This window comes from Argiope bruennichi, chromosome 6, assembly GCF_947563725.1.
Source record: "Argiope bruennichi chromosome 6, qqArgBrue1.1, whole genome shotgun sequence".
Classification (NCBI taxonomy): Eukaryota; Metazoa; Arthropoda; class Arachnida; order Araneae; family Araneidae; genus Argiope; species Argiope bruennichi.
This window is the reverse complement of record NC_079156.1, coordinates 107,261,821-107,281,698: the sequence shown is the minus strand read 5'-3', so window position 1 is coordinate 107,281,698 and position 19,878 is coordinate 107,261,821. Positions and strand designations below refer to the sequence as shown.

Genomic DNA, 19,878 nt, shown 5'->3' with positions numbered 1-19,878 from the left:
GATTATGGTCAGAGCTAAGTTCAGGTAAGGAGTGAATTTCATATGGGTACAGGAAGTCTTTAATTAAGGTGAAGTCTATTGTATTGGCTGACTGAGGCCCAAATCTAGTGGGGGTGGACGGTGCTATAATGTCTAATCCGGCCTGAAGGGCGAATGATTTTAGGAAATTACCTTTTGGGCAGTTACGCTTACAATCCCAGCTAACGTGGTGAGCGTTAAAGTCTCCGCAAATTATTTGATTAGGCCCTGTTTGCATCAGGTTTTCGATGTCGAAAATAAAATTGGAATTATCTGCACTAGGGGGGATATAAATAGAGATTAAGGTTATTGGATCTTGATTTTTAAAATTTAATTTTACCACGCTAGCTTCTACATGTTGTAGTAAAGGTGGGAGGACCTCACTGTGAGGTAAACCATTTTTAATTAAAATTGCAGTACCGCCGCCAGCCTGGTTAGCTCTGTAACTGTAATATGAGAAATAGTTTGCCAGGAAAATTTTTCTTTGTGGTCTAAGGTGGGTTTCTTGCAGTAGGATTACATCGGGGTTATACTTATTTACAAAATTACGAAGGTCAATTATTTTATTGTTAATGCCATTTGCGTTCCAATAGACTATGCGAAGGCTATTGCAGGAGAAAACTAGTTAGTGACAGGTAGACTTGGGTTATCGAATGCCTTCATGAGTATAACCAGTTTTTCCATAACAGTGTTTGCGGTTTTTAGTTTTTTAAGCTGTGAAAAGAGTAAAGGGTACTCGGTCGTTAGCTTTTTCAGTTCTTTCATTGCTTCTATAATGTCAGCGAAATCATTGCCTTCTAAAACGGTGTTGTTGGCTTGTTTGTGACCATAGGTTTGTGGCGACAGCTCTGGTGGGCTTGTGTGGTAAGAGTGTAATGGAGGCGCTATCTCATGATGGCTTGTGTTTTTAAAAAGACCTGCAAAACTGACATTTGGCCTGATCAGAGCTTGATTTTTGTGAAAATAGTTGTCCCTATTTTTTCTCGCAGACTGAATTTTTGGGAAGGCCTCGCAGCCGCGGTAAGATGCTATGTGCCCTTGTTTGCCGCAATTGATGCATATTGACGTTTCAATTTTTTCTTTTATCACGCAAGCATTAGTTTCGTGGCTTTCGCCACACTTCAGACATCTGGGCTTTATGTTGCAGTTATTCGCTGCATGGTGAAAAAAGTTGCAACGATAACATTGCGAGACTAGGTTGCGACCTCTGTAGGGCTCTACTGTGATACTAAGGTAATCCAGATGTTCTATTTTAAAGATTTCCTCGGCTTTTTCAGTTTTATTAAGTTCAACCATATAAAATGGAAGAGGTCTCTTAGTTCTTAGCTGGGTAAGTTGAACAACCCTAGTCACTGGGAAACCACTATCAACTAGGTTTTCAGCTATTATTTTTGTGTCGTATTCATGGGGGAGCCCTTTGATGACTGCTTTTAATGGTCTTTTGTTTTGGGGGGTTATGATATAATAATCATAACCCTGCTGCCTGCAGAAATTTTGAATGGCTTTGTGTTGATCAGCCGATTCTGGGAATATTTTTATGAACCCTTTATTCAGTTTGTTGACAGTTTTGCCGCAGGTTTTGGCAATTTGGGATAAAATTTCATTAAAGTTATCTGCATATTTCAACATTATTGGTGGTATTTTATGTTCTGCAGTGTTGGGAGTTTCATTTTCAACTGTAATATTATTGAGGACTTGAAATTTATTGCTTATGTTAATTACATTTTTAGGGGGTTCCGGTTTATTTCTGGCAAGTTTCCTCTTTGTTGGAGAGACGAAATTATCATTACTCAGGTTCAGGGAGGGTTCCTTAGAGTGTTCACATTTCGAGTCCTGACAAGAACTAACAAGGTTCATCTTACCCAGAAGGGTCTCCATCTCCTGAATCGCTTGCTTTCTTCTAGAGTCCATGGCTGCAAGATGCGGGTGAGCATAATCAATCTGCTCCCTCTTGGCATGCCTTGTGGCTTGGTTGATACCTTCAATTTCAAGTCTTAGGACTTTTACCGCATCGCGGATCATCAATCTTTCCTTGCAATGGATGCAAGTGTATTTCTCTTTAGTTTGAGGCAGATCACTATGATTGCCATCAATGATCATTTCTTCATTCGTCTCCGCGCATCTGCGCTTTCCACCTTCTTCGCAAACGCTACCGTTCATGACGGAAGCTAACACGAGAATCACTTCACTGCCGCTTCAGCGTGCCCGTCTTTTATAGTTCCGGGAGGCGGGGCTAGAATCTTCAGACCAATCAGAGCGTACCAGAGTGTATCTTGGTTCCTACTGGATAGATCGTGAAACTTCTCAAACTTCCCAGTATGATCCATTTTGTCGCCAAATTCATCGCCAAGTCGCCAAACGCTCGCCAAGTTTGTCGCCAAGCTCTGAGGTCATTGACGCAGCACCCGCTCAGCATGCACAGGACAGATCTTGCAACTTTTTTTCCCACGATGACACTATTCATGCCGGGTAGTAAAATTACAGATTTGTAACATTAGATTTTCTTATTTCGTCTAACACTATGCGTGATAACTTGCTTACATGTTGATTTTTTTTAAAGACTAGGAACGATTTTCTGCAACTCTTGATGGACACTGCGAAGGAGGTTTCTCAAGAACAAAAGTGGGAAAACGATAAAGATGGCATCACATCCAATTATGGACAAGATGAAAGTAGTCACCAAACCGGAAAGAATGTTTCGAACAAAAGTAAGTACGGATTGACCAATAACGCATTAGGAACATTCAGAAATAAATTCGTAAAATATTGTCATCTTTAAAATGAAATAAATATCAATCTAGAAAGAAAATAATAATAAACCATGAACTATATATTATTTGGATGTGAATTTGAAACTTATAGAAACTTATAGCAAATTTGAAACTATCCTTTTAACTCAGAAAAAAATCTGAATATTAGATGATTATAAAAAAAAAAAAAAAACTATCCCAATACATGAGATCGTAACTATCATACCGTTTACAGGAAAGGAATAAAATTTCGGTTCAAGGTATTTTGAGGTATGCACTCAAGAAGAATCATATGGAAAACAACAGTTGAACTCTAACAGTTACGGTTACAGTGACGAAACTTCTAAATTTTCAACTGGCATTACCAATTTTTTTATTGGAATGTATTCTCCATGGAAAAAACAACAATAAGTAACGGTGTAACTGTACTTGCAGCACGACAATCACCAGCGGTAGATAGAATAAGAAGAAAGGAGAAAATAACCAATAATAGCAAAGAAGCAATAGAAAGAGAAGCATTTTATTGTGTTTCACAAATTTCTACTTGACCTATTTCAACCACATGACACTTTGCATGCGGCAGCATATGATTCCTAGAACTAAAGCACGTTCCATGCCGAAAGGAATCTGTTGAATTTCACGTCTCCGTTCGACACACCACAGTTGTTTTACCCTTTCTTCTTATCTGCCTAGAGAAGGTGATTTTCATGCTATAGGTGGCGTTCCAGCGCTACTAATTTTTTTTTTCTGTCGTGCAGAACAAATAAAGTCCAATAAAAAAAAGGTGTTGTTGTTATTTCAAAATTTCGAAACCGCTGTTTTCCATATGATTTTTGGGAGCATACCTTTAAATACATTGAACCAAATTTTATTCTGTTTTTGTGAATGCTGTGAGAGTTACGTCTCATATATCGGGATAGTTTATTTTACATAAAACGCTATATAAAACGCATATATACGTAATACAGAAATCGCTCTTACTACGCACATTGAATGGAAACAGTCAACTGTAAACAAAGACTTTACGAACATTTCAGACAGTTCCATTAAATGTTTTTGTTGCTGCACTTAATTTAACGCTCCACTAATTAATGAAGGGGAAAATATTATTAGAAATACTCTGGATAAGGCTCACCAAAAGTTCTGTTTTATAAGAAAAAACCGGATGTAAAAAATGTTAAGGAATAAACATCAAACAAGATTTAATTGAATGTGAAAATGGGTTTACCATTATCATATAGGTAAGTGCTATGATTTATCTATGCATCAAAATGTATTACAAAAATATTTTTATATTATCTTAAAACTCAAAAAAATTACATTTTTGAATATATCGGTTTCAATTCTGTACAATGCTTGATTTATTTATGATAATTTTTTTTTAATGCAATACACACATTGAAACAGATAATTTTTAATGTTACGTTGGAATTCAAACTCATCCAACAAAATATTCAATCACTTGCTTTTGTCAGTGTGAAAACTAAGATTCTTTTTTTTAAAATTTTTTTTGGGTATTAATAATGCGAGTTCGCAAATTGTACAGACTAAGTCTATGGCAAAGGATACCGACGTGCTCTGATTGGTTTAAGCCTTGGCATCCTTTTGGCAATATTTTGACAAAAAGATGCCGTACCGAAATATATTTTTATAAAAATAAATACAATTTGCGAATTTATCCCCCCTCCCCCTATTTTTTACGGTTTACATGTAATATTAATCTGGAACACATAAACAGCAGAAAAGATCAAATCCTGAAACCTAAATTCAGGAAATATAAAAATTACAATTTATTAAAAATATTTTTTGTATGTGTTTCTTCTTAATATTATTTTGATATAACTAAAAAAATTAGCTACGAAATCACATATTCCGTTAAAGCTTACATATTTATACGTTATGGACATTAAGTAATCATCTCCCCATATGTAGTTGATGGGAAAGTAACAAACGTTCAGTAACAAGTTTCAATGACTGCTTAAATTATCTAATAAAGGCACGAAAATCATAGAAAAATAAAAATTATTTAATTGCTGCATCATATGTTCAGTAATTACTTTCATACAGTTTTTATACTTCTGTGCATAAACAACATTAGTTACTTGTATTACTAGTATTATTGGTAATATTTATTATTATTATTAATAATTAGTATTAGTAGTATTACTAGTAATATTTAGAGAAAAAAATTATATTAATAAAAATTAGATCGTGTTGATATTCACTCGTTTCTTCCATAAAACGAATGAAAGGTACAAAGTTTGAGCCAAATAAGCGAAAACTACACTATTATGAGTGCAAAACATTGCCAAAAAGACGCCAAGGCTTAAACCAATCAGAGCACGTCGGTATCCTTTGCCATAGACTTAGTCTGTACAATTTGCGAACTCGCATTAATAATAGGATTCTTTGGATAATAATATTTTTTTAAATTTAATCTTCCGGTTTTATTCCGTAGTATATGCCCTTTTTAATTTGCACGCATTGTAATTTTTTTCATTTATTCTGTTAAAATCCCGTTTCTTGGTCTTATAAAATAATAAGGTGAGATTTTTTAAAAAATAAGAATTCCTAATTAATATTTAACAACCTAAAAAAATCAATAATCTGTTTGGACAAGCTGCTCGCCAGAGACGGCTGGCCTTAATAAGTTGCCATTGATGTTGTTCCTTACAATAAATATTTCTCAAATGATTTATTTACAAAATTGACCAACTTATTCATGACTTATCTTATTATTTTTTTTCTTTTCCGAACAACAGACCTCACTTTGGACGAACTGGTTGGTCAGTGCGTTATCTTTTTCCTCGCCGGCTACGACACAACTGCGTCCACCTTGTCATATGCTTCGTACCTCCTTGCTTTGCACCCGGAGATCCAAGCCCAACTGTACGATGAGCTGCGTGATGTGCTGCAGAAAACAAACGTACCTTTTAAATCTTAGCATTATGATGGTTTTGAATTAAGTAATTTTTTAAAAACGGTGCAGAAAAATCATTGATATTTTGGATTTTTTTTGCTTTCATTCTTACCTATATAAATTAATATTATGATACAATCAACTTTTAAATAAACTAATTCGAAAGAGTTCTGTATCCCCTACATTTTCGGATACTGTCAAATATAGAGGTGTTTAGCTTCGTTATATTAAAAATAAAAGCTACATATAATACAGAATACAATTGGTAAAGTTCTTTTAAACTCTATAAATTTTAAACAGCATCTAAAATACCAGGAAAGTAACGCGGATCTGAAAGAAAGTTATATTAAGTGCATTGGGAAAATTTACAGTGCTTCTAGAAGTGAAGTAAGGAAGTCAGAATAAAAAGTCCTTGAGAAATAAAAGATATCGGACAAAAGAAAGTGAGACCAGAAAAATGTACGCTAATAAAAATACAAAAAAACAATTACATGGAATTATCTGTAAAATTAGAGGCGATATTTACGATTAAAACCATGAACTTTCCCCTACTTGATAAAGGGTTCGTTCTAAATTTCCTTCCCCCTGTTTGGTGAAACTACACCAAACAGTCATACGAGGAGAATGCAGTGGCTTGATCAGATATTTGCTTGAATTTGACATCATCCAGATAGGCTTTTGAGTATTAGCACCATTATGAATATTGGCATCATAATGAGTATTGGCATCATTATAGGCTTTTGAGTATTAGCATCATTATAGGCTTTTGAGTATAGGCATCATAATGAATATTGGCATCATTATGTAGTAAAAATCGGCTTCATCCGTCCACCTGACTTTCAATAACCATTGTGGATCATGTTCCATTTTTGCTAGGCCCCATGCAGCAAAGTACAGTCTTTTATCTGTATCTAACAATAATAACTAATGAAGTTCTTGTAATTTGCACATATACAGATCCAAGATTCCGTGCAAAATATGTCGTGTTGACAATTCTGGATTCCGCGACATTCTCCCAACTTCACTAGCGCTGTAAATGAAGTTCCCCATTGATGTCTCGGATGCTGATTGATACTTTTTTTGAATATGGACTTGGTCCGAGCCCAAGGAATTGTCGCCACTTCGCGAACGTTCCTCCAAAGTCCTTGTTTACTCGCAACATTCTATTAAATGCAGTATTTCATTCAAAAAGGATTTGATAACGTCAATCTTTTTTCCGTGCGAAGCTTTTACAATGTAATAGTTCGGAATTCAGCTTTCTTACAGAAACATTTTACCATCCACGATAACAGTCATTTAGAAACAGTCATCTAAAGCATTTTTTTTTCCAATTTGAACTTCAATCTATCTGTAACTTTTTAGGAACTAACTATTAGGTACATGATAAGAATCAACATTATATATATATATATATATATATATATATATATATATATATATATATATATATATATATATATATATATATATATATATATATATATATATATATATATATATATATATTAATACGGTAATGAAAACGTTCTTTTTAAGAATTTACTGCTTTTATTATTTATTGCCTTCTTTTCATGTTCAGTTTTATTTTTGTGTCTTAGGGTGAATTAACGTATGAAGCCCTTCAAGAAATGAAATACCTTGACAACGTTATATCCGAATCAATGCGCATATATCCAGCTGTTACGAGGTAGGAAAAAGCATTGCTTTATTTTTAAAAGTTAAATTAAACCAAACTTTCCAGTCCATAGATAATTCTTAACTCACGTAACTAGCAATTACTGAATAAAAATAATATAAATTTTTATACTCTACAGAAGTTGAAATTCTTGCAGCAGTATCCAACAAATGTTTTACTTGTAGGAAACGGGCAATTGTTTAAAAGAAATATTGAATTCATTAGCGTAACAAAGCATGCTATAGCTGCACTATTTAATGCTGATATTTATCATTAATATCAAAAACTTTGTTCAGATTTTTTATTGTGGAAAAATGCGTTATGACTTAAATTTTAGCTGTTAATATGCAAAAGTTCTATGAAAACGAATTTTTAGATTTCATGAAACAATAACGAGTTGTTAAGAACAATGCGAAAATTCGAAAGAAATTTTTATGTCTAGCAGCGCAGCTATTATGTGTAGCTTTCCTTTAGAACAATTTCTAATAACCTTAAGCAACAAAGCTGCGCATGCATTTCTAACTTGTAATAAGTAATATACACAATTTTTTTTAAAGTCAATTCCTACTTTCGCAAGAATTGAACTCGCATTCTTCGCCTTCACATGAAAAATACAGAAATCCTTGCATTTTACCGATTAAGCTACTGCCTGTTGTTTTTAATTTTCATTACAAACTGCTAAAACTCTATTTAAAGTCTTAAAAATTAATTGATGATGTCGTGTCCGCGTTACCACGGAAAGGGGGTGCAGTAGCTTCTGAGGGTAAAGACCCCTGAGCTCCCGAGGGCAGAAGTCTGACTTCTAGCTCATATGAAGATGGCACACACACACATTCGCTTGCACAACCCCTTTTAACAGGGGAGTACATTCACACACCTCACAGACAGAACACAGGTAAAGAACAACCATGCCCGAATCGGGATTCGAACCCGGGACACCCTGATCACGGGGAAGGTGCGCTACCCCTATGCTAGGACGCCGTCATTAAAAATTAATTAAATTTAATAATTAAAAAACTGTATTAATATCAATTTTCATCCACTACAAGTTCAAAAAAATGTATATAAACTTGAATGATCAAATTAAAAGTATTTTATTAACGATTGAAAACTTGAACAAGACATATAAATATATATAGGGTGAGTGTGAACCAGTAGTAGGAATTGAAAAAAATAGAAAATAATTTAAGCATAATTACCAGAATATTTAATAAATTTTGAACATAGTAGAATAGACATCTTCCAATAATACAAATAGGCATTAACTACTCCATAGTAAAGAGAAAATAATATTAAAACCAGCAGGAGTGATCCTCCTGATTTTTCCCACTTACTGTCCAATTAAGATTTCATCTCTGTACCTGCATAAAATTACGGCCTTAAATATCATTAGATAAAAATATTTACGAAATATAGATCTTTGAAATGAAATGACCCTGTACCTGCATAAAATTACAGCCTTAAATGTCATTAGATAACAATATTTACGAAATATAGATCTTTGAAATGAAATGACCCTGTACCTGCATAAAATTACAGCCTTAAATGTCATTAGATAACAATATTTACGAAATATAGATCTTTGAAATGAAATGACCCTGTACCTGCATAAAATTACAGCCTTAAATGTCATTAGATAACAATATTTACGAAATATAGATCTTTGAAATGAAATGACCCTGTACCTGCATAAAATTACAGCCTTAAATGTCATTAGATAACAATATTTACGAAATATAGATCTTTGAAATGAAATGACCCTGTACCTGCATAAAATTACAGCCTTAAATGTCATTAGATAACAATATTTACGAAATATAGATCTTTGAAATGAAATGACCCTGTACCTGCATAAAATTACAGCCTTAAATGTCATTAGATAACAATATTTACGAAATATAGATCTTTGAAATGAAATGACCCTGTACCTGCATAAAATTACAGCCTTAAATGTCATTAGATAACAATATTTACGAAATATAGATCTTTGAAATGAAATGACCCTGTACCTGCATAAAATTACAGCCTTAAATGTCATTAGATAACAATATTTACGAAATATAGATCTTTAAAATGAATCTAGTATTTTTACTGAATCTATAAAACTATTGCGTATTTTGAACGTTATTTTGCTCACCTAATGAAATCAAAATTTGACAGGGAATTACAGTTGTAGTTAAAAAATCATGTATCGAATTTCATTGAATTAATTTCATTCCCTTTATGAGTTATTGTGTTTACATGTACATGAAAGTACAGACCGTCAGATAATCCTTTGATAGATTGGGTTGAAAATTAGATAAGAATCTATATTTTAAATGCTAAACCTGTATCGCAAATTTTATCTATCTAGCTCTGGCTTTTTTAGTTATACAGTTTATTTGTACTCAAACAGCCAAAGTGATAGATTGCCTGAAAAATTTGACAAATTCAAATTCAGAAAGATTCAAAATTTGACAGAAATATACAAATTTGATTGTAATTCCATATCCTAAATTTCAGTTATCTAACCTAAAACGTTTTTGAGTTATCATGTTTCCACTAATGCCAAAAAATATATTTTTCTAACTCAGGGAGATCTGAAATATAAAGATTCGTCAAAATTTCGAATTTGAATTTTTTATTGATTACAATATTTACTCTATATTTCTACTTTGAGGTAAAAATGAAGAATGTTTAAGATTTCTAATTAAAATTTTAATGCATGAATTTGAAAAATTATGGGAAAAAACACACTGAATAAAAATAAATATTCCTTTTAGCTAAAGAGTTTTCTTATTGTTGCCAAAAGCAATTGAATAATAGCAATAGATGCATAATTGTAATTGGGTTATTTTAGTTTTATCATGAGAATATCAACTGCGTACATTGAAAAACAGCCAACTGCTTTTGTTTTTCCAAGAAGTCAAACTTTTCATCTTGACAGCGGTGGCTTCATGGTAAGGCATTAGCCTTGAGTCCAGAGAGTTCCAGGCTCAAAGTCCGACAAGGAATGTTTCCTCAGGAGAACTATCGTGTAAGCTGGTTTGGTGCACATTAAATTCATCAGGGGCAAATGTCATCTCACCGCTGTGATAGCTCTTGTTTCGCTTCGAAATAGGGCTTAAATATAACGAAACAAAATCTAGTTATTCTTATAAAAATTGGAAATTATTTCAGTGGATATTATTATGGTGCAAAAATAGTCTATACTACAACAACTGATGTTTTTTTTTAATATAACTATAATTGACTTATAAACTATATTTCGGATAGCTTACATGAGCATATTGAGATGGGGAAAATGCTTTACAAATGTTTCATTATAAAGCTCACATTGTTCAAAAATCGCAAACATTTATTTAAATCATCTCAACTTAAGCATGAGCATAAAATATCACTGACACAAATTAGACCAACACAAGCAATACATTCTTTAAAAATACGGAAATAAAGTCTAGAAAAATACTTTTTAAGAACAGATTTTACAACGATAGTCAAGCATAGATACTCATTAGCATGCAATATGTTTATCAATTCACCGTCAGGTGCAAGTATATTTAATTTAAATATGATTGATATTTATATAAGCAATTATGATTGATTATATAATTATGATTGATATTTATATAAGCAATTATGATTGATTATATAATTATGATTCATATTTCTATAAGCAATATATTAGATGACTTGCTTAAATCATTACATTATTAATTTTATTCATGCTTTTATTTTCTTCTTTATAGGTTGGAAAGAATGACAGTAGCTGATTGCAAGCTAGGAGACACCGGCGTAACTGTTCCAAAAGACATGATTGTCACTATTCCAATTTATGCTCTGCAAAGAGATCCTAAATTGTTTCCAGATCCAGAGAAGTTTGATCCAAACAGGTAATGCAAAATAAAAAAATAAATCTAACTTTTTTCGAAAATAAATGACACCACATTTAAATACAGTCTCTTAAAGAGCGCCAGTTCTATTGTGACCACTTTGTGTTTTAACGTATACTCGATGGTCTTCAAAGCAGTTTTGTAGTTATTTTTACTTCCTTCAGGGTTACCAGTTGTTTCTGGACATCATTTTGAAGAGAACTTATATTCTTTGCGTAATTACAGGGGATTTCAAAATTCTTGGTGCAAACTTTAAGGAGCGAAAGAACATATCTAGACAAAAATAAATTACCTTATAAAGAAAGCATGATCGTAACTCATGTGGCAAAGTACTAGAGGGAATTTTCGACTAGAAACGGTACTTCTAGGTGGCTGGCGTGGTTACTTGATATTTCATATTTGCCCTATTCCCTAAGAGATCATATGAAGAATCATACCTGCTATGACAATCAATAAATTCTATTGCGAATTTTCTCGCTTTTATTTATGTAACTGCGGTTTCTAAAGAAGAATTACTTATTGTTTTTTATAGTGAGCGTGTAATATTCTGTTGATGGTTTTAAATCTGCTTTAGTTTTAGTAGCAGCACTTTTGAGCAGTTTCTGTCATTTTTTCTAGAGATTGATATTCCACAAATTTATTGGATATTATTTTATTCAACCTTTTTAATTTGTATTTAATCATTGCAGAATATTGGAACTATTTTTCTGGAGTTCCAACTTTAGAGTTATGCCCATGTATTGTATGGAAATCTGTATTTGTCCAGAAGTATTGTATCACACTTTAAAATTCATATCAAGAGATTTTAAAATTTTTTACGCTTTAAAAAGCTAGAAATCATTAAAAATAATTTTAAGTTCTGAAAAATAGTTCTTTATTTTCTTCAAATCGAATTTAAGCGTTAGTAACCCACAAACCACAGTCTGTTGCACAATAGTGTACGATATTATATTATTCATAATTGCGAATATTGTTTAATGTCAAAGAATATTGTGCAATATATGTGTGTTATTGGAGAATCTTCTATTCAAATCGAATTTAAGAGTTAGTAACCCACAAACCACAGTGTGTTGCGCAATATTGTACGATATTATATTATTCAATATTGCGAATATTGTTTAATGTCATACAATATTGAGCAATATATGTGTGTTATTGGAGAATCTTCTATTCAAATCGAATTTAAGAGTTAGTAACCCACAAACCACAGTCTGTTGCACAATAGTGTACGATATCATATTATTCAATATTGCGAATATTGTTTAATATCATACAGTATTGTACAATATATGTGTTTTAATGGAGAACCTTCTATTCAAATAGAATTTAAGAGTTAGTAACCCACAAACCACAGTCTGTTGCACAATATTGTACGATATTATATTATTCATAATTGCGAATATTGTTTAATGTCATACAATATTGTGCAATATATGTGTGTTATTGGAGAATCTTCTATTCAAATCGAATTTAAGAGTTAGTAACCCACAAACCACAGTCTGTTGCACAATAGTGTACGATATCATATTATTCAATATTGCGAATATTGTTTAATATCATACAGTATTGTACAATATATGTGTGTTATTGGAGAATCTTCTATTCAAATCGAATTTAAGAGTTAGTAACCCACAAACCACAGTCTGTTGCACAATAGTGTACGATATTATATTATTCATAATTGCGAATATTGTTTAATATCATACAATATTGTACAATATATGTGTTTTAATGGAGAACCTTCTATTCAAATAGAATTTAAGAGTTAGTAACCCACAAACCACAGTCTGTTGCACAATATTGTACGATATTATATTATTCAATATTGCGAATATTGTTTAATGTCATACAATATTGTACAATATATGTGTTTTAATGGAGAACCTTCTATCCAAACTCTGTCACTTGTGATATTAATGTTCACAAGTAAAATACATTAGCAGATTTCTTAATGAGTGGAAAATTCATTTGTGTGTCTTCAACTGTGGAAATCAATTTTTAATTTAGCTTCCTGCCTTTTCTTTATCTTACTATTTGAACAACAGTAATAAAACCCTAAAGGGCGTTTCGACTGGCAATTAAGCTGTAAAAATAATTAAATATGGTATTGCCATCAATAACATACAATATACAGAGCTTCAAAATTTTAGCACATCAGGGGATAAAAAATTGTTCAAAAAATTTCTTGCTTATTTCTTGTATTTATAGTAAGTTAGATAAAAAATATATAATAAAGGCGTTTAATAATACTTGTGTGGTGAACAGCATATAAGCCAGTTAACAGCTCTGCTACCCAAACGACTGTTTTGGAATAATGGTTATGTTACTGGTCTGCTAACCACAAGATCCCAGGTTCTATCCTCGCGCATAACATATCGCTAAATTGGTGACCTCGGACGATGAACCTTCAACCTTCGTAACAGCTATTGTGGCGCCATCTACCCGCAACCAAAGTCGTCAGATTCACTTGACGCAGCAACACAAAAAAGGCCGTCAGACTCACTTGGCGCATCAGCAACCACAAAAAAATCGCTCGCCATAACGCTTGGCGCTACTCATGGGTAAAGACCCGTTTAGACAACAGCTAAATACATCACCACTGAACATCCATATCGTTCGACTCACTGGAGGGAGAGTCTATGGTGAATAGCATATAAGCCAGTTAACAGCTCTGCTACCCGAACAATTGTTTTGGTATAATGGTTATGTTACTGGACTGCGAACCACAAGGTCTCAGGTTCTATCCTCGCGCATCTCAATTCGCTAAACTTGTTTCGATGCTGAAATTTTAAAAATTTATCTCATCTCATAAAATCAACTGTCTGTTTTACTCAGTAGTAATATACATCGTGCTTTGAAGTTATGGTTTTGAGTTTGTAATCTTCAAATAAATTCTCATCTTGGACCAACACAAATTTCTATATCGGTGGCATCGAAAAATCATCGTCTAAAATATGTTCTAAAGTGGCACAGCATGCGTTATTTACAATTTATGGATTAATGTTTCTCCAGATTCACGCCAGAGGAGCGAGCAAAGCGAGACCCCTACGCTTTCATGCCTTTCGGAGCTGGACCTAGAAACTGTGTCGGAATGAGATTCGCCCTTATGGAGGTCAAAGTGTGCCTCGCTTACGTCATCGCTAATTTCAAACTCCTCAGATGTCTAGAAACTAAGGTAATGTATGAATTTTGCATTTAGTACAGTCGAATTGAATTTTGACATGAAAATACATAACAGCAAATTTGTTAGTTTAAGTTGCTGAGTTAATACATAAATGCAACTTTGTTAGTTTAAGTTGCTGAGTTAGCTGTTGGAAATAGGATTTTAAGTTTGAACGTAGCTATGTTACCAGATAAAAGTGGAAGGTGGCTAGAAGTGGAAACGTCAATTTTTCGCGTTCATATAAAAAGCTATTAATCTTAATAGAAATAATTAAATAAAAGAATTTTAGGTTTTAAAAAAAACCTGTAAAGTGAGCTGCTTAACTCTTTAAAATGCCATTTTTGTCGATTCATGCTGTATTAAAATATTTTTAGGATTCAGATTATCTTAAGATAATTATTATCTGAAAAAATTAATTATTTATTAATTAATTTCATGAATAAAAAATCTAAATAACAAATCAAGACATATCATTTGTATCTTATCTGTCTAAATGTTCAGATAAGACACTGAACATTTAGTATTTTGTCTTATAGAAAAATCTATGACAACTTAGGCCAGCTTACATCACTTCATTTTACGCGGTGGCCTGGTGGTAAGGTCTTGGCTTGTGAGCCGTAGGGTTTCAGGCTCGAGACCCGATTCCATCGAAGAACCGTCGTGTAAGGGGGTCTGTTGCACGTTAAATCCGTCATGCCAAAAGTTCTCCCGCTGGTGTGGTGTGGTGTGGTGTGGTGTGGAGAGGGGGGGGTGCCAGCTCAGTTGTCGTCCTCGTCATCTGACCGCGGTTCAAAATTACCAGGTCCATCCCGAAATAGCCCTAGTGTTGCTTTACAACGGGACGTTAATATAACTAAACTAAACTAATAATTTAAGATTGATGAGTTTGTTGGTAAATAGTATACTTTCCATGATCTTAGAAAGGGGGTAACTGGATATGCAGTGTTTTTCAAAAGAAAAAAAAAAGATGTAAATATGAATGAAAATAATAATTATGAAAGTAATAATAGATAAAAATTTCAGGTTCATATCTGTATAAATTTTTGAAAATTTAGACATTGCCAAGAAAGGAAGAAGACGCTATTTATAGATGTCACTATTTTTTTAGTTTTTTTTCGACTGAGTCGAATAATGAAAAAAAAAGCGTATTTTGATATTTAGCTTTAATAATTTGTTTTCTTCTGTATAACATATAATTAAGAGGACTTTCAAAATTTCCTCTGAAATTTTTTAAAAATACGAAAAACATTTTTTCTAAATTTAAAAAAAAATTTACTACTGGCCCTTTACTACTGATCTATTAAAATTTACTGTTATATATTTAAACTGCATAACATTTTACAGCTCATTTTATAAGTCCTTTTAATACCTAAATTTTTTTTAAATTAAACTTTTCTCTCAGTTTAGTGGATTTTTATTAAAACTGCAAAAATGGTGTTTCAACTTCTACTTTTTTCTCCGCCCCTTCTTCAGTAACTTATCCAGGAAAAGACTTAGAGTGTTGCTTTGAATATCCAACTCAACGACTTAAACCAATATAATTACTGCTATGTATTTTTCAATTCCTACTATTAGCTCACACTCCGTCTCTCTATATATATCTTGTTCGAATTTTCAATCGTTAAATAAAATACTTTTTATTCATCCACTCAAGTTCAAACACATTTTTTTAAAACTTGTAGTGGATGACACTTGATGTTAATACAGTTTTTTTTTTTCAAATATAAATTAATTAATTAAATTTATCCAGTAATTTCTATTTGGTCGCCAAAGTTACCAAATCCGTCGCCAAATGGTAGCCAAGTTTGTCACCAATTTTGTAATTATTAGTAACTAAAGAGATAACTAAAGTCACTAAAATAAAATAAAAATTGTTGACCTAAGTAGGAATTGACTTAAAAAATTTTGTTTTATATATTACTTGTTTTCCATATTTTCATACTTTTTATGACAATTTGACAGAACTAATTTTGGCACGATATTGTTAATAGGTAACCATAAGATTACAATATGCAGAAATTAAAATCGCCTTAAATGATCTAAAGCGCTGAATAATTGAGTATTTTTCAAAATTTGGTTTAGATTTTTAATTCAAAATTTATCGAGATTTTAATATTTCTCTTCTATAACTTCGGAACGTATTATTGCACAAAAACCATTTTCATATCGTTTAAAATACAAGAATAAAACATTTAAGTCATATCAGTATTATTTCCTTAAAATTCTTCCATTAGATTTAATGAATTTTGAAAGTATTATTCAGCGCATTTTAAAACGATGTTTTTAAATTTTTAACTATCAGATTTATGTATAATGCATCACTAATGTAATAATTATGATATGGGTGCTGGTAGATTTTTAAAATAAAATAAAGATATTCGAATAAAATCTAAAACATTTTCATACTGCCTAGTTTCACATCAGTAGTTCGCATTTCTTTGAAATTTTTACTATTATAAGTAAAAATTATGGTTCCGCGAATCCGAGCCATAAATATACATTAACCCTTTTGCATGCAACGATGTGTCTGATGTGTATTGACTGACAGTGTTTTCATTATTTAAATTTGTAATTACTAAAGTAGAAATTAATTTAAATAAGTAGAAATGAATTATAAATAAAATGCCTTAGCCACATTTGAATTTTTCAGATGTACTTTGCTTTCTTATATTCGGCCTTTATTTTATTTCAATCCATGTAAGATGACTCATCTAATTAGTTGGCGAAAGAAATTCCTGGGTCAAGAGGCTAGCTTCCGTTTCCTTTTTTGAATTAAAAACATATATTTTACCCAGCTTAAATTTGTTTCCCTATAAAGTTTATTTAGCTAACAGTTCATCTATAATATTAACACCCGATTTTGATGCAATAAAACAATGTTTGTGAATAAATATCATCATTTCGATGTTCTGTCTAATGTCTAATGACATCGAGACTTGCTAACCCTCAATTTCAGACTTAAAGTGTAACGTATCATATACAAGATATTGTTACGGAACTTCAGCCACTAAGTCCGTAAAACTGGTTCGCTTGTAGTGGGTGTATGGCATAACACAATCAACAGGCCTGCGTTGCAAATTACGACGTTTATTAATTCGAAGACATGAATACACAGACGACAAAGCACAGCCGAGAAGTAAACAAAAAATGCATAGCTGCACACTACAACAAATAGTAACCTATAAGTAGTAATCAGTAGTAATAACAACCATGGCACACAAAGTGGCCAGACAGAATTCAGCAGGAGGAGGGAATCTTCATAGCTACTCTCTATGGTCTCTCCAAACGTCTGCAATTAATCACTGTCTCCTCAATTCAGCTGTATACAGCTGCCAATTCACTACTACACGACTGGCTAGTCCTCACACGGTTTGGTGCTGATTTTATAATAAACTTCAGGATTTGCACAACAGCCAATCTCTTGAGCTCCAGACCACGCCTGGGCTTCGCTGGACTAATCCAACCAATTCGCCATTGACTCGCTATGCGACTCTAAATCTCTCGGCGACTGTCTTCGGTTTGGACTGCCGGCCTTTTATAGTTTCCGGAGCAGGGCACAGAAGGTTCTTGAACAATCAAGTATGTCTCAGCTACTATTGCCTCTATCGCCAAAATTCTTAAAGATTCTAGTAGCATCCATTTTGTCGCAAAGTTCCTAAATTCGTCGCCAAGTCTCCAAGACCTGAGATCACTGATTCGCCATCCGATCAGCCTCCAATAGAGATGATCGTAAAATTGTCTTTCCTACGATGGAACTAACTGAGCTAGGAAGCAACATTACAGATTCATAACAATATATATTGAATTTTGAACCCTCCGATTCCTAACCAAAACTTCTTGATTCTAAAACTTCGAACCAGGACACTGCTGCTTATTTCCAAATGCGAAAACCTTATAATTTTTTTGAAACTATCTTAAGTTTGGTCAAAATTCTGCAATTATCTAAATTTAAGAAAATTAAATGTAAGTTATTTCAATAATTCTCATTTCAATTTAATTTAACACTAAGACCTGCACGATTATACTCTAATTTGATGGTACTTGCAAAATGTAATACTTGAATAATTTATTCACAGGTTCCTTTGCAATTTCACCTTGGACCCGGTCTTCTGATTACTAAAAATTTGGCTCTGAAGCTCGAAGAAAGGACAGATAAAATACTACTGAAATAACATTCACTTCTCAAATGATGTTTGGAGAGTAGCGAAAACAAGGAAAGATAAATGAATATAGTTTGTCCAGGATGAATTTCAAATGATATTGTTTTACGAAATGAAATAAAATATTTTTTTTCTAAATTTTATTTTTTTTCATTGCGTTATTTGATACGCGATTGTAAATGTTTTAATATTCCTTGAAATGAGATTGTGGAAATATGCATATTTTAATATTATTTTAAATGAATATGAAAGAATTATGTAATATTTATTATTTATAAACAAGTAACAAGAATGGTACAAATTGAGCCCAACTGATTGTCAGTTGATTTGGACCATGGAAGAGAAAATTTATTTCAGGGAAACAAAAGCATTCATTTAAAGAACAAATTGTGAAAAGAATGCTATTATACATTATTTATACTATAAAAAACAAATAATTTTTATATTTTTTTTCTCGTATTTTTTTTTTCACTTTCTCGTGTACGAAGTATGTAAAGAGAAAGTAGTGCTATCGATAAAAAATTGGAGTTTTGTAGCATCGCTACATTTTAGACCTCCCTGATTCTGTAAAATACATGTCTTTTTTTTGTAAAATACATAAACTGTTTATTATTGTTTAAAGGAATGCATAAAAATCTCGGAACTAAGAAAATATCTAAAAGTTGAAATGAATAACTTAAGCACAGTATTAATGATGCCAGTAAATCTCAAAACACTGAAAGAACACGATGTTAAAAATTGACAGTTTTTATTATCAACTATTTGAAAGTTTTAAAGTGTTTGCCTTTCTTTTGTTATGGAACGAAAAGTTTGAGGAATGTTAAGAATTTTGAGATTTTTTTAAAGTGGTAGCCTGCTCCTCTTTTAAACCTTTAAAGGGCCATTTTTTTCTAGTCATATTATGTTAAAATATTTTTAGGCTTGAAATTGGAATAAGAAAAGGGATTCATTTAGCTTATTAGATAAATTTAATTTGATTAATTAATTAATTTGGTTAATTAATAATTAAATAAGAGATCAAGACACGTCATTTTATGTGAGATAAAGAACTGAGCATCTAAGTTTCTGTCTGTCTAAAAAAATTCATCAGATCTTATGCCAACCTACATAATTTCATACAAAGATTGATAAATTTGGTGGGAAGCATACTTCCCACGGCCATAGAAAGGATTAAAAGGATGATATGTTTACGAGAAGATGAGCAGGAAAGCCAGAGATTGGCCACTTTGTGACTGGAGACCAATCGCTTGGAAGAGGATGTCAGTTTGGTAAATCGACTAGTGTTATGAACGGGTTGATAATGATAGCAGTGGGTCACAA

At 32.3% G+C, this 19,878-nt stretch overlaps 1 protein-coding gene across 1 annotated transcript in view; it reads left to right on the top strand.

The window, feature by feature from the left end:
* Positions 1 to 18,696, top strand: part of LOC129971418 (cytochrome P450 3A31-like) — a 46,077-nt gene extending 27,381 nt beyond the window's left edge. Inside the window, exons 9-14 of the mRNA XM_056085171.1 lie at positions 2,579 to 2,726; positions 5,531 to 5,694; positions 7,287 to 7,375; positions 11,092 to 11,235; positions 14,248 to 14,410; positions 18,475 to 18,696. Coding sequence (XP_055941146.1) covers positions 2,579 to 2,726; positions 5,531 to 5,694; positions 7,287 to 7,375; positions 11,092 to 11,235; positions 14,248 to 14,410; positions 18,475 to 18,570 — 804 coding nt within the window. The 3' untranslated portion in view covers positions 18,571 to 18,696. The remainder of the gene's footprint in view (positions 1 to 2,578; positions 2,727 to 5,530; positions 5,695 to 7,286; positions 7,376 to 11,091; positions 11,236 to 14,247; positions 14,411 to 18,474) is intronic.
* The last annotated feature ends 1,182 nt before the right edge of the window (positions 18,697 to 19,878 follow it).